The sequence below is a fragment of the Lagenorhynchus albirostris genome, chromosome 3, assembly GCF_949774975.1.
Source record: "Lagenorhynchus albirostris chromosome 3, mLagAlb1.1, whole genome shotgun sequence".
Lineage (NCBI taxonomy): Eukaryota > Metazoa > Chordata > Mammalia > Artiodactyla > Delphinidae > Lagenorhynchus > Lagenorhynchus albirostris.
Window position 1 is genome coordinate 160729040 of NC_083097.1, and position 18731 is coordinate 160747770.

General features: G+C 38.6%; 1 protein-coding gene across 1 annotated transcript in view; it reads right to left on the reverse strand.

Moving 5' to 3' along the window:
* Positions 1 to 8249: 8249 nt before the first annotated feature.
* Positions 8250 to 18731, reverse strand: part of LOC132517524 (zinc finger protein 709-like) — an 83324-nt gene continuing 72842 nt past the window's right edge. The window contains exons 2-4 of the mRNA XM_060144897.1: positions 11700 to 11826; positions 10712 to 10772; positions 8250 to 10332 (exon numbers count right to left, since the gene is read on the reverse strand). Coding sequence (XP_060000880.1) covers positions 8853 to 10332; positions 10712 to 10772; positions 11700 to 11733 — 1575 coding nt within the window. The 5' untranslated portion in view covers positions 11734 to 11826 and the 3' untranslated portion in view covers positions 8250 to 8852. The remainder of the gene's footprint in view (positions 10333 to 10711; positions 10773 to 11699; positions 11827 to 18731) is intronic.

The following is an 18731-nucleotide window of genomic DNA, read 5'->3' on the forward strand; positions in this document are numbered from 1 at the left end:
GCATAAACTAACACAACATTGTAAAGCAATTATACTCCAATAAAGATGTTAAAAAAACCCTATGTATTAAACATATATCCTTTATATTTTTACTGTCCCAACTCTATATACTTGTGTCTATTAACATAGATTTATGTTAAAGTTTTACTCATTTGACTTTTAAATAGTATAGGAAAAAAAGAGAACCTACGAACCTAAATACAATCATACTGGCTTTTATATTTATCTACATAGTTTCCTTTACCAGCATTTATTCTTCATGACACTGAGTAGTTCTCAAGTGACATTTTTTTCAGCTTGCAGGGTTCCCTTTAGCATTTCTTGTCAGTCAGATCTGCTAATAATTATCTCCCTCAACTTTTGCTTATCTGTGGAACATCTTTATCATTCATATTTAAAGATAGTTTTACTAGATGTAGAGCCCGGTTTGACATATTTTTTTCTCTTAGTACTTTAAATATGGCATTTAAATCAGGCTTTTCAGTGCATCCTGTCCTTTGTCATTGCTAATGAGAAATAAGCTGCTAATCTTATTGATGAACTATCATACGTGACAATTAGTTTTTCACTTGCTGCTTCAAGATTCTGCTTTTGTCTTTGTATTTTGACTGATGATAATATGTCCTGGCTTTGATTTCCTAGTTTATCCTAATTAGAGTCCGTTGACCCTTTAGGTATGGAGATTCATATCTTTTACCAAATTAGAACATTTTCAGCCGTTATTATTAAGTATTATTATTAAGTATAAGCAAGTATTATTTTTCTCCTTTCTCCTCTCTTTTAGGCTGAATATACATGAACATGATGGTTCTAGGGAACAGTAAGATGACCCTCAGGTGGGATGCACAAGTTCCAGTGTTTATTTGCCAGCAGAGGGCATTCTCACAACATACATGGTTGTTCAGGCATAGGAAGTAATGATGATGCAGGCTAGAATAATAAGGATATTCAACGAGTGATTAGTGAGTGATTAACATAACATCTTCAATTCAGTTGGATCAGTGTCCACAAGGAGCTTGATAATGACCAGGACATCAAAAAGAAAATAATCCACACAGCAGTGGTCACATAGAGGCCAAACAATGGACAGTGAAGCCTGAAGGAGAGAGTTGGCAAGCCCTGTAAACAAGGACATGGCTGCAAGAAGGTGACAGATCTGTTGGTGCATGATTGTAGCAGAGTGGAGGGACCAGCAGATGACAACATAATGGTCAACAACCAATACAGTAAAAAGCACACACTCCATGGAGCCAAAAGCCAAAGCCACAGAATACTGAACAATGCAGCTTATGTAGCTGATATTCTTAACTTCTCCACAAGCTTACCATTATTTGAGGAACAACGCAGTTAGTAAAATGCATGTCCAAAATTGAGAGGTTTGGGAAGAAGAAGTACATTGGGGTGTGGAGCCTGCTATCCAGGAGGGAAATTAAGATGATGGCTGCGTTGCCTGTGAGTGTCATCACGTAGAACCCAGAAACAAAGAAAGGATGAACTCAACCTGGGGATACTCTGAGAAGTCAACTAAGATAATGTCTTCCCCTGAGCTGACACTATTTTCACCATCTTCTTATTTCATAGCAACTGAAATAAAATCAAGTATTCTCTCTATATTGCCAAAACAGATGGACAAAAATTAGTCAATTTTTACATAATAGTCCCTACTAATTCATAGGTTTTTCTAACAATTCCAAACAATGAGAACTCAAATTTCCTGATGTATAAAATAATTTAAATGATTTAAATGTAAATCCAAAGTCACAAAGAATGCAAAAACTTGATGGAAGTAGCCTAAAAGTACATTAAGGTCTTTTAGGTGCTTCACTTGATCCCATTAATTAAATATTTATCTAGGAAGCCTATAGTTTCTATTTCACTTAGATATCCACTCTTAATTGGTACATTCTTGATTAGCGTAGGAACAATGAGAGAAAAAATCAAGTGATAATAAAAATGAAACGAAAACTGGGATATGGTAGTTGATGTGATAAATTAATTCGCCCTGGCAATGAGTATGATACAATAGTGACTGTGATATTAAAATAAGCAGTGAGTGTTGGACCAAACTGACACAGCCACAATGATAAAATTTTTGTATATAGTTTCAATTGGTTTCATGAAACCAATAAGGTAATTTATTCTTGTTTCCCTCACAAATACTAGTTTGCTTTATATTCTGTTGACATAAAACAAATAGATGACTAGTTGTTTCTTTAGCAAACATGAGGTTAGTCAAGATCAAGAAGTAACTGCATTTCCAGATTTGCAACCATGGTGAGACATGTGCATGTCCCCCACAAAAAATGGAGAGAGCTGTTTTAAATAGGGGCAAATGAAGTTGAGATAGCTCTAGTAAACAGAGTCCACTGGAAAAATTAAGAGTTTGAAGTACAGTAGCTTTTCATTGGGTAAGTTGTGACAGTTTCTTATTGGCTGAGCTCTTGAAGGAAGGAAGAGGAAGTCTTTTTCGTTTTGGGCTCTGTTATTGTTATAGGTGTGAAAAGCTTCCCTGTCTGACATCCAGACTATCTTAAGTAAGATTTCCTTTTATTATTTCTTGACAATTTCTCCCTTTTGATCAAGATTGTCCTCTGAAAGCATCACTGATTGAGAGTCAGGTTTTCTGGTTCCAGTGACTTTTTATCCCTCAATACAAAGAAGGACATTCCTGGATGTACTGTCCTACATCAAATGGAAATTGCACAGATTTGAAACCTATTGACGTTCACATCTGAATCACAGGGAGTTGTAAGAAGGAGAACGCTGAAGTACTTATTATGTGAAGTCCCTAAGTTAACAAGATTACAGAGATTGGTGATCATCTTTAGCATTGTGTCATCATCAAAGAGGAACTTCCAACAGACCTGGTCTATATATCTTGGGAAAGCTATCTCATCAGATGTCAGCTGCTTCAGTTCTGGGAAATCTTTACTTTCAGGTCAACAGATGGCTGTCAGTTTGAGTCAAAGTTTCGTGCTTTCTTTAGGTGTGTTTGTGAATCCAAGAGTCTATTTCCTGAAATTTGGTGACACAAAGGTTGGTTATCAGTACCTGATAGAGGCCTTACAAGCGAGTTTGAAGATAGTCCTTCTGGAGCAGCTGTCCCCAACTTTTTTGGCACCAAGGACCGTTTCATGGAAGACAATTTTTCCACAGACGGATCGGGGGCAGGGGGATGGTTCGGGCGGTAATGCGAGTGATGGGGAGCGGCAGATGAAGCTTCGCTTGCTCGCCCACCCGCCACTCACCTCCTGCTGTTTGGCCTGGTTCCTAACAGGCTGCAGACCGGTACTGGTCTGTGGCCCTGGTCTGTGGCCCGGGGGTTGCGCACCCGTTCTGGAGATTTCATTTCTAAAATCCCCAAATATCCAGGTTGCAAGTGTGAGGCTTAAGACGTTTGTCTCCCATGAGTGCACTGTGAAAAGATCGCTTTACCAAAACATGCTTACTTTTAGTAGAAGAAATTAGGACTTCACAATATTGGAGTACCTCTCCATTTAGCAGTTGTGGGTCAAAAGAGGCAAGAGTCAAGTGCATTGGGTATCCTGTGGCTATCTCAAACAATGAGCATTTATGAGTTCCAAGAGGAGAATTTATAGCAATGCTTTTGGCCAAGTTATTTGGAGGGCCTCTACAATTTTTTCCAATTGGGACTTCATGCCTTCACCTAAACCAGAGGAATGAGGGTGGTAAGTGCAGTGACAGTTTTGTAAAACTGACCAAACAGCACAGATGTGTTGAAGTACTTGACCACTAAAAAGGATTCTTTGTCCTTTATGCAGTTAGAGAAGAGTTTCCCAGGTGGGGACAATCTTTTCCTAATGGTTTTAAGCCACAAAAGAGGGAGTAACCTGTCTGCAAGGGAAGGCTTCAGTTCAGTGTTGAACAGGCCATGACTAAAACATATTTATATCCACAAGACTGGGGAAGTTGTATGAAATTCATGTGCCAAACCTCAAATGGTTAATTAATCAGTTTAAAAAATCAGGAAACAGTATGAACAAGCTTCCCTGGGTTGAGCTTTGGACAAGTGGATCAACTGAGTTAGGCATTTTTGCAGGATTTTAAATAATTCCCCACAAATATTGATTCATGAACATTGTTATCTTGTCAATAAACCTATGGTTTAATGCAGGCACAGGGGTGAGGAATGAGAATTTTAGAGTGTTAGGTCCAAACCTAGTTTTCTCTTTTATCAAACCAACAGTTGTTGAATTTCCATCTTGCTTTTCCTTTTCTGAGGATCACTGCTGGGCTTCTCTAGTGAGATTTTCTGTGTTGTAATTTAGAGAAATATCCCTTTGGACCATGAGAGTTTTGGCTGCTGTTGGGTCCTTAAAGGGCAGCATTCCTTGTGCAAATGTCAGCAAGGTGATTTCCCTAGCTTTCAGAGAGTCAAGTTTAGGATGACCTGAAATATTAATAATAGCTGAAGTGTCAGTTTGAAGTGCTGCATCCAATAATTCCTGAACATAGGGGCCATTTAAAATTTTATTTTCCCTGGAAGTAAGGAGCCACATTGCTTCTAAAACTTTCCAAAATCATGAGCCACTCCAAAAGCTTATGTACTATCAATATAGACATTGGCAGTTTTGTCCTTGGCTGAAGTACAAAACCATATCAGAGTACATAATTCAGCCTCTTTGGGAAAAGTAGTCATAGGTAAAGGTGCTGCCTCAGCAGTATCAATGGAAGTTGCTGTAGCATAGGGAGAACAATATTTGCCATTATTGCCTTTTAAATAAGAATCTTTGGTGAGCCATGAGAAACTGACTTCATTGGGGATGGAGGTGAGAAGACTAGCAGGGTTAAAGTGATTAAAACATCAACAAGAAAAATATGGTAGACACCTATTTTCTCAGCCAGGGTTTGAGTGTCCTGGTAGGGTCATTGCTCTTGCCCTTTGGCAGCTTGGCTGCTAGTCAGATCGAGGATGAAGCAGAACAAGTTCTTTAGAAGTGACCACACAAACAACTGGGCAGTTTTGGCATGTACATCCCAATTCTGGTTTAATTATCAACATGTTACAAATATTCTATATGTTTATAGAACTATTAAGAGGCTAGGTATTCCTGACAGAACAAGAAAGAGAAGATGGAAACACTTGGGGTGGAAGATTGAAGATTTAAATGGTGGTCAAGACAAGATGGTGGAGTAGAGGAACCTTGAGCTCACCTCCTCTCACGAGAACACCAAAATCACAACTAATGGTGGAACAACCATCAATAAAAAAGACCAGAGCCTACCAAAAAGATATTCTACATCCAAAGACAAAGAAAAAACCACAGTGAGATGGTAGGAGGGGCACACTTGCAATATAATCAAGTCCCAAACCCCACAAATGTGCAACCAACAAACTGGAGAATAATTATATTGCAGAAGTTCTCTCATAGGAGTGAGGGTTCTGAGCTCCATGTCAGGCTCCTGGCCTGAGTGTCTGGCAATGGGAGGAGGAGCACCCAGAGCATTTAGCTTTTGAAGGCCAGTGGGTCTTGATGGCTGAAGCTCCACAGGACTCCACTCTTGAAGGGCACACACAAGGTCTTGCATGCACAAGGACCCAGGGCAAAAGCAGTGACTTCATAGGAGCCTGGACCAGACCTAGTTGGTATTGGAGGGTCTCCTGGGGAGATAGGGGCCAGCTGTGGCTCTCTCTGGGGTCATAAAAGCTGGTGGTAGACATAGCAGGGAGCATTCATCTATGTGAATTCTGGCTGGAGGCAGACATCTTTGGTACTTGGCACCAAGACCTGGCCCCTCCAACAGTCTGTAGGCTCCAGTGTTGGCATGCCTTAGGCCAAACAAAAAAAGCTGCAAACACAACCCCACCAATCAGCAGACAGGCTGCCTAAAGACTTCCTAAGCCCACAGCCACCTCTAGACATGCTGCTTGACATGGCCCTGTCCACCAGATGGCCAAGAACCAGCTCCAACTATCAGTGGACAGGCACCAGCCACTTCCACCAGGAAGCCTGCACAAGCCTCTAGACCAGCCTCACTCATTGGGGGACAGATACCAGAAGAAAGAAAACTATAGTCCTGCACCCTGTGGAACTGAGTTCACAAACAGTTCAGAACCAATCTTGGGACCAGATGGTCCCTGGACCTTGGGTGATGAGAAGGTAGTGTACTGCTGGATATATATGACATCCCCTACAGAGGACCACTTCTCCAAGGTTGAGAAGCATAACTAACCTTCCACATACATAAACATACAAGTAGAAATTTAGACAAAATGAGAGAGCACAGGAATGTGTTCCAAACAAAGGAACAAGATAAAACCCTGAAGAAAAACGAAGTGACATGTAGATAAGCAATCTACCTGAGAAAGTGTCAGAGTAATGATCGTAAAGATGATCCAAGAACTTGGGAGAAGAATGGATGCACAGAGTGACAAGTTACAAGAAGTTTTCAACAAAGAGAAAACATAAAGAACAATCAGAGTTGAAGAATATAAGAACTGAAACGAAAAATACACTAGAAGGAATCGACAGCAGAATTAATGAGGCAGAAGGACAGATAAGTGAGCTGGAAGACAGAGTGGTGGAAATCACTGCCATGGAACAGAATAAAGAAAAAAGAATGCAAAGAAATGAGGACAGTTTAAGAGACTTCTGAGACAATGTCAAACACCAACATTCACATTATAGTGGTCCCAGAAGGAGAAGAGAGACAGATAGGGTCTGAGAAAATACTTGAAGAGATAATAGCTGAAAACTTCCCTAACACAGGAAAGGAAACAGTCACCCAAGTTCAGGAAGCACAGAGAGTCCCATACAGGATTAACCCAGGGAGGAACATGCTGAGACACATAGCAATCAAATTGACAAAAAGTAAAAATAAAGTGAAAATATTAAAAGCAACAAGAGAAAAGCAACAAATGACATACAAGAGTATTCCCATAAAATTAGCAGCTGATTTTTCAGCAGAAACTCTGCAGGACAGAAAGGAGTGGCATGATATATTTAAAGTGATGAAAGGGAAGAACCTACAACTAAGAATACTCTACCCAGCAAGGCTCTCATTCAGATTTGACAGAGAAATCAAAAGTTTTAGAGACAAGCAAAAGCTAAAGAATTCAGTAACACCAAATCAGTTTTACAACAAATGCTAAAGGAACTTCTCTAAGAGGAAAGGAAAAGGCCATAACTAGAAACAAGGAAATTATGAAATGGGAAAGCTCTCCAGTAAAGGCAAACATAGAATAAAAGTAGGAAGTCATCCACACACAAATATGAAATCTAAACCAGTAATCATGAGAGGAGGAGAGTACAAATGCAGGATATTTGAAATGCATTTGAAATTGAGATCAGCAACTTAAAACATATATATGTATACATATACACATATATATACATGCTACATACATATATACAGCACTATATATATATGTGTGTGTATATATATATATATATAGACTACTATATCAAAACCTCAAAATCTATAATAGATATACAAACAAGAAACAAAATAGAATCCAAACACAACACTAATGATAGTCATCAAATCACAAGAGAAGAGAATAAAAGAGGGAAGGAAGAAAAAAGACCTACAAAAACAAATCCAAAACATTTAACAAAATGGCAATAAGGACATACATACCGATAATTAACCTTAAATGTAAATGGATTAAATACTCCAACTGAAAGGCATAGATTGGCTGAATAGATACAAAAACGACCCATATATATGCTGTCTACAAGAGACCCACTTCAGATCTACGGACACATACAGACTGAAAGAGTACCCCGCAAAGATCCACCTTGTTGACTATCAAGTAAAATAAAAGAACATATTCTAGAGGAAATAATATCCATAGGACCAAAAAAAATGCCACCAGAAAGCCTGCTCTTCTAGGGGAAAGTGCAGTGAAACACAGTATGTTTGTAATAGACGCATTTTGTTCCCCTGCACAGAGGTGCTTGCTATACACCTATCACACTCTAAAGAAATATTAGAATGCTTTAGTAAGACGTACAAAGTTTCAAATAAATACATTAAGTACAAAAAAAGTTGTTGATATTTACTCAAACTGGGTGTTTCAATATTCATTTATGTAACAAATTGCCGGCCACAGGTGTTAGTTTCTGCAAAAATCCCCTGGTCAATAATGTGTTAATGCAAACTCTTTATTATTCAAATCCTAGCCGGAAGGAATGACAAAGAGCAAAGGGCAAAACATAGAAATTCACATAAGACTATATACACTATGATACTTACAAATTTATGCCATCTTTTACTAGCAAGGAAAATGAAATAAGGCTCTTCTAGCCAAAACAAGAGTAGATTTTCTCATAAGAAGGATGGACTATATATGGGTAAGGAATATCCAATACCTGGCACTACAGGAGGCCAGTACGAAAATCCCAACAAATACCAAAATGTCATTTATCAATAGCCCCACACAAAACAATCAAAACATAAAAATTAAACCAACCTGCATATTAGAAATACATGTCAATTCAACCATGGAACAAACAGGCTTCAAAATGAAAAGAGAAAAATGTTAATTGATTTAAGGACAAAACAATACCTGTTAATCATTATGTAGTATTGCTTACAGAGTACTTACAGAATTCTCTCACTTCAGTGTTCATTTTTGAACGTGTAAGTAGTAAATATCCAGTCGAGAGATCCCCTTTAAGAATGAGGCACTGATAAAGACAATATAACTCTAAAAATTATTCTTTCATGTTATTTTTTTCTGGAACATTATACATGGATTAATTTGTGTCAGGCTTTCTCAGATTTCTTACACATACAGGGTTTCTTTCCAGTGGGAGTTTTCACATGTAAGAATGAAGGCCAACTGATGTTTTCCCCACATTGCTTACATTCAAGAGAGGTTTCTATTAAGTATGAGATCTTTCATGCCTTCGAAAGGAATTGGGTCGACTGAAGGCTTTCCCACATTCTCTACATTTGTAGGGTTTCTCACCAGTGTGTATTCTCATGTGCCCGCGAAAGGTAGTGCGATAAATGAAGGCTTTCCCACATTCTGTACATTCATAAGGTTTCTCTCCAGTGTGAGTTTTTTCATGTGTTCGAAAGGATGTGTAACAACTGAAGGCTCTGCCACATTGCTTACATTCGTAGGGTTTCTCTCCTGTGTGAGTTCTTTGATGTATTCGAAATGAACTGGGAAAATTGAATGCTTTCCCACATTCCTTACACTTATAAGGTCCATCTCCAGTGTGCATTATCATGTGTGTTCGGACACTTGAGGGAGAAATGAAGGCTTTCCCACATTCTTTACACTTATAGGGTTTCTCTCCAGTGTGCTTTCTCACATGTCCTTGAAAGGTTGTGCGATAAATGAAGGTTTTCCCACATTCTGCACATTCATAGGGTTTCTCTCCAGTGTGAGTTCTTTCATGTATTCGAAAGGAACTGGGCCAACTGAAAGTTTTACCACACTGTTTACATTCATATGGTTTTTCTCCAGTGTGAGTCCTTTCATGTGATCGAAATGAACTGGGACAAATGAAGGCTTTCCCACATTCCTTACATTTATAAGGTCCATCTCCAGTGTGTGTTATCATATGTGTACGAATGCTTGAAAGAGATATGAAGGCTTTACCACATTCCTTACATTCATAGGGTTTCTCTCCAGTGTGAATTCTTTCATGTATTCGCAAACCTAGAGGAGAACTGAAGGTTTTCTCACATTGTTTACATTCATATTGTTTCTCTGCAGTGTGAATCCTTTCATGTCTTCGAAAGGAACTGGGACAACTGAGGGCTTTACCACACTGCTTACATTCATAGGGTTTTTCTCCAGTGTGACTTCTTTCATGTATTCGCAAACCTAGAGGAGACCTGAGGGATTTACCACACTGTTTACATACGAAGGGTTTCTCTCCAGTGTGAGTTCTTTCATGTGCTCGAAATGAAGTGGAACAACTAAAGGCTTTTCCACATTCCTTACATTTATAGGGTCCTTCTCCAGTGTGTGTTATCATGTGTCTTCGAAAGGTTGTGAGCCATGTGAAGGCTTTACCACATTCCTTACATTCATAGGGTTTCTCTCCAGTGTGAGTCCTTTCATGTCTGTGAACAGATTTGCGGTAACTGAAGGCTTTCCCACATTCCTTGCATTTATATGGCTTCTCCTCATCTTCATGATACTCATAGGGTTTGTGTCCACTGTGAGATCTGATGTGTCTATTAAGGAATGAATGACGCATGAAGACTTTCCCACACACATTACATTCACATGGTTTTACTCCAGAAAGAGTTTCCTGGTTCAGATTAAGATTTGGAATCTGGCTGACAGTTTCTCTATCTTGATTACCTTCTTTGCTTTCACAGAGTTTTTCTACCATATGACTTCTGTAAAAAATGAGAAATTATTAATGATTTCTTTACCAATTTCACATTTATTAGTAGGGTATTAGAATTGTATTTTTATATTTTATAGCAAAAGTGAAGGTTTTTTGCCCTTTCTGAATTTTTTGAGGGTGATTTATACTGAAAGCTCTGTAAGAGGACTTGACATAGCTATTATGAAAACAGTAATATTAATATATTGGGTTTCTTAATATTGTTTCCAAAAACACCCGACATCTATGTCATGTCTAAGTAAATGTTTTCGGTGAAAAAAATTTAGGGATAACTTTGAAGCTGGGGTTGTTTTTTCGTTTATTTTAAAAAGTTTATGACATACCAGGATTCTCATGTGGCACACTGCTATCTACTGTGTGTGACTCACCTTAGTCTTCTCCCTTGGGTTTTGTACCAATCTTCAATGTTATGATTATCCCATTTTTTCCCTAAAATGCAAACCCAGAAAAATAATGCAAATTATTGGAAATTATAGAAAAATATTAGATTCTAGGTCCACGATGAGCTGTGACCATGCTTAGTTTATTTACCAATGTACAGCAGTCCCCCCTTACCCACAGTTTTGCTTTCTGTGGTGTCAGTTACCTACGGTCAATTGCAGTCTGAAAATATTAAACTGTGCACCCTTCCAAGTAGTATGATGAAATCTTGCAACGTCCTGCTCTGTCCTGTCCAGGATGTGAATCATCCCTTTGTTCAGTGTATCCATGCTGTATATGCTACCTGCCCATCAGTCACTTAGTAGCCATCTCAGTTTTCAGATCACTGTGGTGGTACTGCAGTGCTTGTGTTCAAGTAATCCTTATTTTAATTAATTATGGCCCCAAAGCGCAAGAATAATGATATTGGTAATTAGGATATGCCAAAGAAAAGTTATAAAGTACTCCCTTTAAGTGAAAAAATGAAAGTTCTTGATTTAAGGGAAGAAAAAAATCATACACTGATGTTGCTAAGATCTATAGGAAAGATGAAACTTCTATCATGAAATTTTGAAGAAGGAAAAAGAAATTGATCTTAGTTTTGCTGTCTCATCTCAAACTGCAAAAGTTATGGACACTTAACACTTATGCATGTTAAGTTCATGTCTATTATACGTGTTCTGTTCTTAGTTATCGTTATCAATCTCTTACTGTGCACCAAATTTCTAAATTAAATTTATTATCATAGGTATGTATGTATAGGATTCAGTACTATCTGCAGTTTCAGGCATCCACTGGTGGTCTTGGAATGTATCCTCTGCAGATAAGGGGGGACTACTGTATTCCTTTTCCATATTCCACATCTTGGAACAGTGTTGATGGGCAAGAAATACTTGTTCTCTAACTGAAGAAGTGAAGGAATGTTATCATGCTTACCTATTGAGGCCAGGTTCCTCAAGGTTTCCTGCATCACATCTCTGTAAAGTTTCTTCTGCGAAGGATTCAGTAAAGCCCACTCCTCCTGGGTGAAGTTCACAGCCACATCCTCGAAGGTCACTGAGTCCTAAAACATCCCAAATATGTTTCCAGTAAGATGTGTGAATCTGACAGAACTGGGGATTTATACTCAATTTATAGGAAGATTGCATATGATTCTGTCACCTTCAAGCATTTATTTTATGTCTTGGTCATCAGAAACTGACTCTATGTCCTTACTTACTTCTTCATGAATTTAACAGCATAATGAACACGTGCAAATTATTTATTCATTTTCACTGTGATCACTTTAAATGTTATTGCTCTCTGATGTCAGGGTCTAGAGCACCCTGGAGAAATGAGAGAAATGCTACACAAATGAATCAAATATCATTTTAAACACATCAATCTCTTGTGAAAAAAACTCATCTCCTTGTTATTACACACCATTTAACTCTGTACACTCCACTGATGTATGAGGTCAAACATACAGGAGTTTTTAAGGAATAAGACACAGTGAAGAACTGGAAGCTTTTTCTTCTATTCCCATCACCAAACATGACAGTCCAGGAGGCCTGTGGAAATCCAACTTGTGAAAAGGATCAGTTTGCCATACTGGCCTGAGAATTACTCCAGGTGATTAAAAATAGCCAGGTGCAATTGGCTAGATTAAAATATTCTTGTAAAGAAGTAGTACTTTTAGCTTGTGTAAAATTTATTGCAGATTCAGTTTCTCCATTCTCTCTCTGTCCCATTCATGGAGATAGGAAGTTATTCAGAAATTAAGGCTCAGACAACTTCACATGATATGACATGCTAAAAAGACAAAACTACTTAGACCTCAACAAAACCCTATACACAATGAGCCTCAGAGCTGCTTCTCGCCAGTTTTTAGCACACATAATGAAATGATAAAGTGCCAAAAGATTTCTTTTTGGTCAAAGCCCTTGCTAAATAACCTTGAGGAACAGGTTAAGAGCTGCATTTTGCACGGGAATTCACTACACTCCATAAAGGTCTGATGGTGAATCTGCCCATGATTATATAATGCATAAAGGATTCACAGTGCTTTCCTCCGAAGAATGTAAAACCTCCATTCTCTAATTTCAGGTGGAAGTTTCCTGGCCAACCACTCCAGAGGCAATCCTCCCAACATGTCTCATTTCTGAGCTCCCATATGGTGCACAGAAGCATAACGGCCCAGCCCTAAATATAGGAATACGTAAATTGATGACACCATACACTGCCAATAGTGTACAAAAGGGTTTATTACTTCCATAATTGAGGTCTCTGAGGAGTAAGGCAGGCCTCTCAAGAAGGCATGAAATGGCTTGAGAGTGCAAGGAAAAGTACATGAACTTAATTTTTAGTTGAGGTTGTGGGTGGACTGAAGAGAGAGTTCACATACAAGGGCAGGAGCAGGCACGAATTGAATCTCTTGTCACTGCCAAAGGAAGGAAACTAAGGCTTTCCTATCATCATGGATACATGTGGGTCACAAGAGGAGGAAGGAGGGATGAGGCTTCAAAGCTGTCAGCAGTTAAACATAAAAAACTGGAGACAGAGACTTCTCTTTTCTTGTTCATTGTATAATGAACTTAGAAACTATCATTCCTAACCTCACAAGAAAAAAAACAAAGAACTGAAGACACAGAGCAAACCAGTTTCCAAAATTGGAAAGACAGAAAGAAGCTATTTTGAAACAGCTATTCTTTTTTTTTTTTTTTTTTTTTTGCTGTACGTGGGCCTCTCACTGTTGTGGCCTCTCCCATTGCGGAGCACAGGCTCCGGACGCACAGGCTCAGTGGCCATGGCTCACGGGCCCAGCTGCTCCACGGCATGTGGGATCTTCCCGGACCGGGGCAAGAACCCGTGTCCCCTGCATGAGCAGGCGACTCTCAACCACTGTGCCACCAGGGAAGCCCCGAAACAGCTATTCTTAACAAGGCCTATCCTCAGAAGAGACTATTTCACCAGGGCCTAATGCAAAGACAAAAAAGAATACAACATCTAAGAACTTTGGGACAATGACAGCAGGTGTAAAATACACACAATGAGAATACCTGATAGAAAAGCAGAAAGGAACAAAAAAATAAGTGAAGCAATCATCACTGAGATTTTCCTAGCATTAGTGATAGTCAGCAAACTGCAGATCCAGGAAACTAAGAAAAACACAAAACATGAAAAACAAAAAAACAACACCAAAAACTTCACTGCCAAACACATCATTTTCAACTGGAGAAAAATCAAAGACAAAGGGAACATTCTGAAAGAAGCCAGAGGGAAAAAACAAACCTTAGTTTTACTTAAGGATAAGAATTAAATCAGACCTCTTTTCAAAAACTATGCAAGCAAGAAATATCATATAACTGGAATCAAACTGTATTTATCCTTTGGAATCTGGGTTCTTTCACTTAGCAATAAATATATAAATAAGATTTATCCATGTTGTTGCATATATTAATAGTTCATTACTTTTTATTGCTGAGTAGGATTGCATTGTACAGATGTACTATAATTTATTCATTCACCAGATGACATTTGAGTTGTTTCCAGGTTTTGGTGATTATGAATAAAGGTGCTGTAAACATTCACATACCAAAAAACAAAACAACAACAACAAAAAAACCCAACTATGCAAGAGAATGGAATGAAATATTTAAAGTGCACAGTGTAAAAAAACACCATCCTACAACTCTGTGTCAAGCAAAATTATTCTTCAAAAGTGAGGGAGAATATTTTGTATTAACCTATATGGGAAAAGAATCTGGAAAATAATTATATATATAAATTAAATAACTGAATATATATATAATAACTGAATAACTTTGCCATATACTTGAAATGAACACACACTATAAATCAACTATACTTCAATAAAAAAAATTAAAAAGCCGATAAGCCTTTATAATAAAAAAAAATCTCTAGGACTGCTGCATCTCAGGAAAAAAATGTGATGGAGAAATACTTTCTGAGAAAAATTGAGGAACTCTGATATCAATACACCTGGTTTTACAAGAAACAGTAAAAGAAATTCATTAGAAGGTACAGGCATACCTTGGAGACAATGAGGGTTCAGTTCCAGACTACCACAATAAAGCAAATCACATGAATTTTTTGGTTTGCCAGTGCATGTAAAGTTATGTTTATACTATTCTGTACTCTGTTAAGTGTGCACTAACGTTATGTATAAAAATACAATGTACATACCTTAATTTAAAAATACTTTATTGCTAAAAAATGCTAACCATCATCAGAGCCTTCAGCAAGTGATGGCAGTAACATCAAAGATTACTGATCACACACCACCATAACAAATGTAACAAAAATTTGAAATATTGTGAGAATTACCAAAATGTGACAGACACACAAAGTGAGCAAATGCTATTGAAAAAAAGGTGCCAATAGATTTGCTTCACACAGGGTTACAACCAACCTTCAACTTGCAAAAAATGCATTACCTGTAAAGTGCAATAAAGTGAATTGCAATAAAATAAACTATGTCTGAAAATGATATAAACAGGTGAAACATTAGAAAAGAGGACCCTTTAAGAACTGTTCTCAGTTCACTATAGCCTTGTTGGTCTCATGGACACAAGCCCCACTGGTTTTCAAAGCTAGATGTTTTGGAGCTTCCCTGGTGGTCCAGTGGTTATAAGATTCTGCCCTTCCACTGCAGGGGGCATGGGTTCCATCCCTGATCAGGGAACTAAGATCCCACATGCTGTGCGGCTAGATGTTTGGGGGGCTTGTCTTCATGTGTGACTCTTAAAAGCTGGGGTGCCAAGTGTGGGGTCTAAACCCTTTGCTCCTCAAGGAGAAGCTTGGAGTTTTGAGTGTCTTCCTGAAGGTGGGGTGCCATGTGTGTGTGTGGGGGTTGGTTATGGTAAGATTGTGCCTCAGCTTCTACCCACTTTGATGTGGGTGTTCTCATTTGCCCTGTGCATAGGGAATCGCCAGTTATGGGCAACGAGAGATGAGCTGCTGCATGTTCCTATATGCATGACAATGTCTGCTGCTGCCCTGCTGGATCACACCCCAGGCTCTTGGGGCTGTCTCTGCATAGCTAGACTGAGTCCTCTCCCAGGGCCTGTCTGCCCAGGATTCCTGGGGTGCTGCCCTGTGTGTGCAAGGACAATGGTTGCTTCCAGCCGCCCCACCAAGATCACACCCAAGACCCTTGGTCTTTGTGTCCAGACCAAGTCTTTCCCTAGGGCCCAGTTGGCCCAGATCTCCCACCAGGCTGTGGCGTGGAGTGTGCAGGGCCAGGGTATTTGCCCAATTCAGACTGGGGAGTGGCGAGGCTCTCTCTGCCCTGATTGTTGACAAGCCAGCATGTGCACAATCCTTGCGAGTAGTGTCTTGGCCTCTCCAGCCCTTCTGACTGTCCTAGTGGTTCTCCAAGCAGCCAAGGGAGCTAGTCTCCTGTCTGCAGTATGCCAGGACTGGGACACACAGACTGTGGCTCCACCTGCTTGCTCCCCAAGGTGAGGGGCTGCCCGTGTGGACCTTCTCTTCCTTTCAGATCCCTCCCAGGGGCACAGATCCCAACCTGATGTCTTTTTTTCTGTCCTACCCAGTTACATGGAGATCTTTCTTGCAGCTTTGGTTGTACAGAAGTTCTTCTGGGGACCTCCCTAGTGGTCCAGTGGTTAAGACTGCACTTCCACTGTAGGGGGCGTGGGTTCGATTCCTGGTTGGGGAACTAAGATCCTTCAAGCTGTGTGGCATGGGCCAAAAAAAAAAAAAGTTCTTCTACCAGGTTCCAGTTAATTTTCTGTGAGAACTGTAGAAGATTTTTGATGTGTTTGTAGGGGTAGGTGAGTTCCACATCCTCCTACCCTGTCATCTTGATTCCCCTTTCTCCTTTCAAATTATTAAATTATTATACTATTTGTTATGGTGATCTGTGATCCATGACCTTTGATGTTTCTACAATGACTCACTGAAGGCTCAGATGATGATTGGTATTTTTTAGCTCTAAAGTATTTTAAAAGTAAGGTATGTACACTTTTTATACATAATACTATTATACACTTAACAGACCTTGATACAAGGTAAACATAGATTTATATACACTAGGAAACCAAAATTCATGTGATAATTGCTTCATTGTGATAACTGCTTTATTGCAGTGGACTGAACCTGCAATATCTCTGAGGTATGCCTGTGGTAGATACACAAAATATAAAGATAAGGAATCTAAGCATACCAAAAAAGACTGGAATCTAAGCAAGCGAAGAAGACAGGAAAATAGGAATTACAAAACAGCCAGAAGACAGTGAACAGAATAGCAATAAGGACATACCTATCAATAATTACTTTAAATGTAAAAGAAATAATAAATTCTCCCATCAAAACACAGAGTGGCTGAATGGATTAAAAAAAAAAAGACTCACCTATATACTGCCTACAAAAACCTTACCTGAGATAAAAGTGCACACAAAGACTGAAAGAATGGAAAAAAAATACTCCATGCAAATGGAAACCAGAAGAAAGCTGGGGTAGCTATACTTGTAACAGTCAAAATAGACTTAAGACAAAGACTGTTATAAGGGACAAAAAAGGTCATTATATAATGATAAAGGGGTAAATCCAAAAAGAGAATATAACATTTGTAAACACTTATGCATTCAAAATAGAAACATCTGAATATATAAAACAAAATTTAACAGATCTAAAGGGAGAAGTAGAAAGCCATACAATAACAGAAAGGGACTTTAATATCCCAATTTCATCAGTGGATACATCATTCAGACAGAAAATCAATAAAGAAACACTTGCCTTCAGTGACATATTAGGCCAGTCATTCTGCCCAAAAGCAACAAAATACACAATCTTCTCAAGGGCACATGGAACATTCTCCAGGAGACAGCATATGTTAGGCCACAAAACAAGTCTTAATAAATTTAAGATTAAAGTCACATTAAGCATCTTTCCCGACCACAATGCAATACAACTAGAAATCGATTATGAGAAGAAAACTGGAAAATTCACATGTGGAGATTAAACATGATACTGAACAAGCAATAGGTTAAATAAATCAAAAGAGAAATTTTAAAAATTACCTTGAGACAAATGAATTGGAAATATAGTAGAACCCCATTATCTGTGAGGGATACATTCCAAGACACTGAGTGGATGCCTGAAACCATGAAGAGTACTTAACCCCACAAATATAATGTTTTTTCCTATACATACACATGCACACAGTGTGCATACAACGAACAAAGGGATGATTCATATCCCAGGCAACATGGAGCAGGATGGGACAAAGTTTTATCACACTCCTCAGGACAATGCACAATTCAAAACTTTATTTTAAAAAATGTTTAATGTATTTTTAAAATGTTTATTTCTGTAATTTTCCATTTAATATTTTCAGAGCACAGTTGACAGCAGGTAACTGAAACTGTAAAAAGCAAAACTGCAGATAAAGGGGGACTATTGTGCAACATACTGAAACTTACAGGATGCAGCAAAAGCATTTCCAAGAGGGAAGTTCATAGTGACAATGATAAATCAAGAAACAAAAAAGATCTCAAAAAACCTAACTTTACACCTCAAGGAACTAGAAAAAAAAAGAAAAAACAAATGCCAAAGTTAATAAAATGAAGGAAATAACAAAGATCACAGTGGAAATAAATGAAAAAGACTGAGAGTAAAAAAAAAATCAATGAAACTAAGAGCTTTTAAAATATAAGACAAAAAAAAATAAATAAAAAAATAAAATATAAGACAGATATCCAGTAGAGACGGTGGAGGAATAAGACATGGAAATCACCTTCCTCCACACAAATACACCAAAAATACATCTACATGTGGAACAACTCCTACAGAACACCTACTAAATGCTGGCAGAAGAACTCAGACTTTCCAGAGGGCAAGAAACTCCCCACGTACCCGGCTGGGTGGCTGACAGGGTCTTGGTGCTCTGGCCTGGTGCCAGGCCTGAGCCTCTGAGGTGGGAGAGCCGAGTTCAGTACACTGGAC